Source organism: Eurypyga helias, unplaced genomic scaffold, assembly GCF_000690775.1.
Source record: "Eurypyga helias isolate BGI_N326 unplaced genomic scaffold, ASM69077v1 scaffold2961, whole genome shotgun sequence".
Lineage (NCBI taxonomy): Eukaryota > Metazoa > Chordata > Aves > Eurypygiformes > Eurypygidae > Eurypyga > Eurypyga helias.
The window spans coordinates 914-8,996 of NW_010229981.1; the positions used below are offsets into that span (position 1 = coordinate 914).

At 54.3% G+C, this 8,083-nt stretch overlaps 1 protein-coding gene across 1 annotated transcript; it reads right to left on the reverse strand.

Moving 5' to 3' along the window:
* Positions 1-474: 474 nt before the first annotated feature.
* LOC104516283 (14-3-3 protein gamma) lies at positions 475-7,604 on the reverse strand. Its single transcript, XM_010160568.1, has 3 exons — positions 7,467-7,604; positions 1,953-2,033; positions 475-1,447 (listed from the first exon to the last, which is right to left on the reverse strand). The coding sequence occupies exons 1-3, from the start codon at positions 7,602-7,604 to the stop codon at positions 791-793; spliced, it is 876 nt and encodes a 291-aa protein (XP_010158870.1). The 3' UTR covers positions 475-790.
* Positions 7,605-8,083: the final 479 nt, after the last annotated feature.

Here is an 8,083-nt window from a genome sequence, read left to right on the forward strand (position 1 = left end):
GGGCGACACAGAATAGCTAAAGCCAGTCCACAGGCAAGGACTGATCAGGAAGGCAAGCCAAAAGAACTAGCAAAAGAGAAACAAAACAAAGAAAAAAAAAAAGAGACAATCAAAGGCTTGATGTCATATGGCTGTCATGTAGAAATTACCGTAAACTGCAATTTAGCGTGAACGCTGTGAGCGACCCTAACCGAACGCCTTCACAAAGAGGGGCCGGATGGCCAAAATCCCGAGGCGTGGCCAGCCCTGAATTCTTAATTTATTTTTTTTTTTAAATTCCTTCTCAATTTGGGGATTTGAAGCGCCACCCTGCCAGGCAGAGCGCTGCGGAGAGACGTCCCCGCGATGTGGGACGGACACACGGCACTCGGACCGGAGATAGGAACGCGCAAAGCCTTACTGGAACCACAGAACTCCCTTTTTTTTTTTTCCTGCATTGCTTTCCTTAAAAACGAGGGCCATTCCATCCACGTGAATTCACCTTAAAACCCTTTTATTCCTAGCGATAAAGTTAAATTAAAGACAGCTCCACTTGTATTAATAATCTACAGAACAGTCCATATGCCAGTGAGGCCGCTATTCCATACCAGCACAGCCAGCCTGACTTCCACTAGTGGTGTTTTGGCAAAAATGTCAACGAGGCAATCAAAGACAGGTTGTGGGGGGGCTCCCTGGGAAGGTGACCCCTCCCTTTCCCTCCCCCACCCCTGACCCCCCCCCCACTCGTGGGAAAAAAATAAAGACTGCAGTAGTTAGCATCAGCGTGCGGCTGCCAGTCCATCGGGGGGGTCTAGTTGTTGCCTTCTCCGCCGTCGTCGTCTTGCTGATCGCTCGTCCAGAGCGTTAGGTTGTCGCGGAGGAGCTGCATGATGAGCGTTGAGTCCTTGTAGGAGTCCTCGTTGAGGGTGTCCAGCTCAGCAATGGCGTCATCGAAGGCCGTCTTGGCCAGGTGGCAGGCCTGCTCGGGCGCGTTCTGGATCTCGTAGTAGAAAACGGAGTAGTTGAGCGCCAGGCCCAGCCGGATGGGATGGGTCGGCTGCATGTGCTCCTTGCTGATCTCATGGGCTTCGCTATAGGCCTTCTCCGAAGACTCCACCACGGTCGCCCTCTTCTCGCCAGTGGCCACTTCGGCCAGGTAACGGTAATAGTCCCCTTTCATCTTCAGGTAGAAGACTTTGCTCTCGTACTGCGTCTCGCTGCAGTTCTTGATCAGGTAGTTGTCCAGTAGGCTGAGCACATCCTGGCACACCGCTTCCAGCTCCTTCTCGATCTTCTCGCGGTAAGCCCGCACCATTTCGATCTTCTTCTCGTTTCCGTCGGCAGAGGTCTTCTGCTCGATGCTGCTGATCACTCGCCAAGAGGAGCGCCGCGCCCCCACCACGTTCTTGTAGGCGACGGACAACAGGTTCCTCTCTTCGTTGGACAGAGGTTCGTTCAGCTCCGTCACCTGCACCGAGAGAGGGAGAGAGAAGAGACACACCTGGGTTAAGCCCCGGTCACCAGGCATTCCCGTCACACCTCTGGGCCTTCCCATGCGCCTCCAGCGAGAGGCGAAGTGCTGCTCCGTCATCCAGCACCCGCTCCCGTCCCAGAGGGAGCCGGCTGGGTAATCACGCCGTGGTCCAATCCCCCAGCAAAACGGGGCAGGCTGGGTCCCGTTCGAGGTATCCTCCATCTCCCAGATCAGCGTTTTCCAGGTGGAGAAAAATCTCGTAGGAAAGAGACGCCTCTCGAGTCAGACTTCGCGACGCAGGAGGGACAGACAAAGCAAGGGGGTGGAGACGGTCCAGGGTTCCGAGCTAGCCGCGTGGATTAACGATGGCACGGCTACAGGGTGCTCATCCTTTCCGTTTCCCGCAAGCACAGGGCACGCTCCCCAGATGCCTACGGAATACGTCAGCCGTTAAAATTACAGCTGCCCAAGGCATCTGCACAGGTACTTAAGAACTCACACGGTACGAGCGTGTTCTTCCCACGCAGGATGGATTTCTCTCGTGGAGGATAACGGGGTTCACGCACAGCATCACTTCTACCTGCCTCAGGCGCCACGGCAACAGAGGGATTAGGGAGAGGGCAGAGCGCACAGCCGTCCGGCAAAGCCACCTCACAAGCGGGCTGCTGAATGCCGCCTCGGCCACTGCAGTTATGTGGAAGCACCAGCTCCGGAAGGGCTGGCATCCCCCTTGACCCCGTGCCGTGCGCCGGACACGGGCATCTCTGCCCTCGGAGCGGGCGCAGCAGCCCAGGAGGCTGTGGCAGCCAGGCTGCTCCGCTCAGGGTAGCTACAGCCACGAGTGGCACTTGGAGCCCAGGTATTGCTGTTGTCCCCTTCCCCGGGGGAGCACACACCCCCTGGGTATGGCCGCAAGGGAAGTGGAGCGGGAAGCTGTAAGCCTCCGCTCAGCATCACTGCTCACAAGGATTAGGTAATGGTTTGGACATGAAAGGCTTCTGCAAACACTGAGTCATTTTTACAAGCGTTTGTAAGGACAAGGTTTGTCCTGGGCCTAGATAACCACGTTTATGGTGGTGATCGGGAGGTGAATGGCTCATGCAGGAAGGCGTAGGGCAGTCCAGCCCCGGACCTCATCCAAGCGGCCTGGAATGACTCGCGCTGCCGATAACGTATTGACCTGCTCATTCCAGCAATGCCCACTCCTGCCTGCAGCTCTTCAGCTACGGTCTGGCTAAAGCCTTCGCCCAAAAAGCAAGCTACAGCTAAGCCTCAGTTCCCCACACAGCAAGCAGCATATTCCGGTCTCTGATCCGGACGCCCTCTCCTCTGTCCCTCAAGGCAGCAGCAAGAGCCTCCGCTCCCACTTCCCGCTCTTGCACAGACCTGTGCCGCTCTGCGGGATGCTCTGCAGCCCGGCAGGGAAACCAGCAACCAGCCATCTCCATAAAGGGGGTCTTAGTGGGCAAAGCAGGCACAGCCCCCTCCCGTGCCAAGGGTAAGAGATGGCTGAGGGACAGGGACAGGGTGTCGCGTTAAGGAGGGCAGAGTCTGCTGTGACTATCGGCAGCTGCCACCGGTGCAGGACAAGGTGCACAGGGCAGCACGCCGGGGCGGCTCCCGGCTTCCACACCCCGAGGTAAGCAGGGTGCGCGATGCCGGGGCCACCCGGCAGCTCCCAGTGCCGAGAGACCAACCCAGGGCTGCTTCCCGCGGAGCGCCAGGGCAGAGGCTGAGCCCTGCGCCCAGCCTCACTGCAACACGCCAACACCCTCAGCAAGGCCCACTTCTGCTTCCGGGCTGCCTCGTGCTCCGAGCGCGGAGGTCTTTACCTGCCTGTGGTTTTACAGGACTTCACTTTGAGATGATTCCATTTATCCCTTCCCTTTGAGGGATGCCTGCACGAACGTAAATTAAAGGTATGCTGAGGTTAAGGCCACCTTCGAAAGACACTGGAGCACAGCGAAGGTGCCTCCCCTGCCCTAGAACTTAGGGGTTGTCTGTCCTGGGAGATATTTACGACCTGATCAGGTTTCCCAGGGCCTTGCTCCATCTCGCTCTGCTTGGAGTAGGGGAACCGGGACTGGAAACATCCAGAAATCCCAGCCTGACTTATTCTCTTACCTTCCAGCTGTACACAGCATCTGACACCGACAGGATTACAAGAGACTCGCCAGCTCCAACGGTTTTGTGCCAACACTGGCTGCAAAGGTTGCCAACCGCGAGACGCTCTCTGAGCGGAGATAACCAGTTTTAAGTGTGGACCGAGCAGGTGACTTTAAAGCTGCCCCACAGCCCAGTCTGCAGGTATTTACCACTGCCGAAGGAAGATGATTTACCCCCTCTCACCAGAAGAATCTTGCTGGAGGACAGATTTATTAAAACTACAGGGAGTTTCATGGGGTTAGCTTTGCCGTAAACATCTTAAATTCAAAGCCATTAAGGATTACGGAAGAAAGTTGCCTGTCAAAATCCTTTCAACAAACTTGCTGACGGATGGGAGGTGCATCGGTGGGGAAAGCAGATTCCTCCAGGGAGCTGGCAGGGCATTGGCAGAGCAGAAAGGGAACCTTGCTAACCATGTAATCCTTTCCAGCAGTACCCAGGCTCCCCCTCAGACAGAAATGCAGAGGTGTTACATGGCTGGAGACAGGGACTACATCTCTCATGACTAGGAGCAGGGAAGAGGCTGCAATCCTACCTGTATTTCAGTTTGCAGCTGAACTGGGAGAGGAAGAAATGAAAGCCATCTGGTACTTGCATCCCGGTAGGAAGAAAATGCAGGATGCTCAGGGCACTAGATACTGGACAGCAATGCAGCACTCAGCTGCCTCATCAGTCACAGGAAGGTGGAAAAGGCATAGCCCTGGTTAAGGTGCCTCAGAGAACCACCTCTTGGTCTGCCCAGAGCCTCCTCCCTCATCATCCCTGCCTCCTGCCACGTGTCAGCACAACAGCTCAGACACTGCCACCGCTCGCCAAGCGCACGGCCGAAGGTTGGGCTGGCGCCTTCGTGCGATCTGCCACGATGTGCACGGCACTCCGGCACGGGCCTGCAGTCACCGTCGCGCTGCTTTAGCCAGCAGCGCTGTGTGTGAGAACCTCTCTCGTAGGAGACCACCCAGAAACCGCTGCAGCAACCTGTCAAGCGGATGCGGGTCTGCGCCTTTGCCGCAGGCCTGTGCTGGCCAACCAAATGCTGGTTTTTCCTTATGCTGCAGGATACCAACATGAAGCGAGTTCAATCAAGCCAGAGGCTAACCAGCAAGCCCTGATATACTTAATTTATAGCCTTGCACTTAACACCTCTGATGTAACATTAGAAAGGCAATATCCTGCCTCAGGCCTGGATTAGATTGCAGTGGTCACGTTACAACCCCTTCCAGAGAGTTTTTGTTAACGTTTGTTTCCAGCACCCAGATTAATATTACCAGAATCCTCCCCCTTAACTCTGACCTTGGAGGAGTCTCACCTCCTGTGCTTGTTTTGGGCAGGAAAGAGCTGATTTTCTTCACAGCTTGGACAGCTGGCCCAGGGTGGCCAAGGGAGTGCTTTATCCCACCTTACATTCGCAGTACTTAGGCAGGAAGGGACCTGGGGGCGTCATTAAGGCTTTTGCTAGCTTCTTAGCTCGGTCGTTAACTCATTTGTTAGAGGCCTGGTGGGATGGTTAGTTAGTGGGTTGGGGGCCTGGCTTCCCCTGCCCGCCACCTCCGGTCAGGTTGTTGCCCTTGGGCTCTCTGGCTCTGACTCTCACTTCTCAGGACCTGGCTGTGTGTTGGTTGGTGGGTGGTGAGCAATTGTATAATTTATTATTTGCTATTAATTACTTAGCAGTATCACTATAATATTGATTTATATTAAATTATTCAACAGTTCTTATCTCAACTTTATGAGCTTCCTTGTCTTTTCCTCCAACTCTCCTCCACAGGGAGGGGTATGGGGGTGTGGGGTCTGAGAGAGCAGCTGTGTGGTATTTTACTGCTAGCTGAGGTTAAACCACAACACCTCCCTTAAGGGCAGCACCCTCACGTACAGACCAACCACAGAAGCAGTGGGTCACCCAGCGTCATTCCCAGCACCGTCACATGGAGTCAGAGACTCCAAATGTCCAAATTACAATCTCAGCTTGGCATGAAGAGGGCTTGGCAGGAACACCAAGCTAGCAGCCTCTACCTGCTCTCTGGGAAGCTCAGACATTTTGGAGTTTTACTTCCTGGGTTGACAGCAGAGAAAAGCAAGGCTTGCACTGTGAATCTCAAACTGTCAAGCCTCGTTTCAGCCTTGTGCCCCTGCAGATCAGAGAGGTGGGGTGGGCAGGAGATGCATACAGCTGAAATGGAGTCAAGCCACGTGGCACAAACAGCCAAGCACAAAGAGGTAGGCCACATGCTCATGCAAGCTGGAAACTTGATAGATGTCTTTTAGCTAACCTAAAAATAACAACCAACCAAAACCCAAACAAGAAAAAAAGACCACTTTTCCCCCCCAAACAAGCTTGGCTCTACCGATGCAGAGCAACAGGAGACCTCAGCTGTGGCACCTCTCATTTCCCTCCTAGCCTGCAGACAACGGCCTTCGCACAGGCTTTCCCCACGCCCTGTCACAGCACCCGAGCCAGAAGCCAGACCCCAGCACGCTGCGGTCTGCCCCGTGCTTGGCACAGGCCCTGCCTAAGGGGAGAAGCAGGGGAGACACCCGGCCAGGGAGCGCAGGTCTGCACCAGGCATGGAGCAGTCGAGGCTGACAGGCTCTGGCTTGGAGGCACGCTCCATCCCCAAGCCTGAGGACACTGCCAAGTTCCAGTCTCACTGGTTCCTGCAGCCTTTGAGTGTGCAGTGTCTGCAGCACCAGTGACCCAAAGGACAGGCCAACAGTTCCCAGTGGACAAAAACTACTGAACTTCAGGTTTTCTACTGCTCGAGAGTCCAGAGGTCTGCATAAATCAGAGCCCTCCAATTTGCAATAAAGCTCTCCAGCAGCAGCACATGCTCAGAGAAGGTTCTCCCAGTTTCTCTGCTACAGCTGGGAGCTCTGACTCAGCACCCTGCCCAAAGCCTGGCAGGATCCCAGCATGCCCAAATATCACATTGCAGCCAGGGGAAGGTTCAGCCTGCTGCGGAGAAGCCAGGGAGCATGCAAAACTTTACCTGCCCCTAATGTCAAGGTCTGTGCTCTCCAAAAGCCCAAGGGCTGGTCCTACTGCACATTCTTTCCAAAGCACCCTAATTAGCAGGCGTTTGAGACCCACAGGGAAGGTTGGCAGGTTAGTTTGCTCACAGGGCTTATTCCAGGACTCTTATGCCACACTTCTCACCTTGCATCAACAGGTCTAAAGTAATCATTTCTGAGTACATCATGAAGTAATCATTTTTGAGGACCCTTTAGTCACTGCAACGGAGACCCATCACGGCATTTAGTTTTACTCATTTATCCTTAGACACATGGATTTTCGCTTAGTTTTATAACTAAGTGCCCACCCATTTATGGCTCCTACCCAGCTCTGATGCCTTAAAGCATACAGTAGAGCAAGCTGAGCAGACTCAGAGATTCTTCCCTGGGAGATCCCATCACCATTGTACAGTTTAATGCATGTTATAAGCCTCAACACTTCTGCTTTTCAGATTGCTTAGAAGAGATTCTCAGTCCCTAAAGATATTAGACGTCTACAAAGGAGCCAAGCTTTCCTGGAAAGAGAGGGAGAACCATGAGAACCTCAAACTGCTGCCTGAGAACAGCTTTTGAACATCACCAGAGCTCCTCTTCCACCAGGATACACAACAGCCATCGCCTCCTCAGCACCTTCCTCTGTGCTATCTACGGCTTCTGCACCGTGCAATTAAGTACGTTGTCTCTCAACAGAAACCCTAGCAAGTGCCTTGTTTTTCCTTCACATGCAGCCTGTTAGTCACACTGAGGTCTGGCCCCAACGTCCCCTTTTGTTTCCTTTTTTAAAAGGCAAATGTGATTTTGACACAGTTCTGGCCAGAAGTCCCACCACTGGAATTCTTACTTGGTCTGAAGCCATCGGCGAGGGCAGCAACCCGCATGCAACCACCTCAGGCTCGAGCAGCCGCTCAGCGTTCACGGCTACCTGCAGCCATGTCACCATCACCCCGTCTCTAGGCCCTGGCTCGCGGCAGGACCCCATCGCCCCTTGGCAAGCACCACACCACCTTCAGCAGCCCAGGTGCTGCCACTGGAGAAGTGACATGCCAGAGAGACCGCCTGGTTTTCTGTCCCCATCTCACTCTACATCCAGCTTCTGGAGAAATGTCTGTCCGCGAGCACACGGAATTGTCACCAGTACCTAGTGCCTCGCTTACACTCACGACTAGGTGTCACACAACCTAGCCAAGAGCAGGTCCTTGCGCGCCCCAGAGCGAGCTGTCCTGCGACACCATTGCAGCAGTCGGGAAGATGCTCTTAAGCACTGCCCCACTTTGACACAGAGTAGGTGTGTGTTAAACCAGACCTAAATCTAAAATCCTACCAGATCTCACTGGTTTGGGCCTCCCCCCTCCCCGTACTCTAGCCTCGTCCCCCATGTCACACATCCAAAGCGGAAGTCACACCATAACTGCTTCTCTCCCTGCTGACCCCCTCCGCTGTCCTCTCTGCTCACATTTT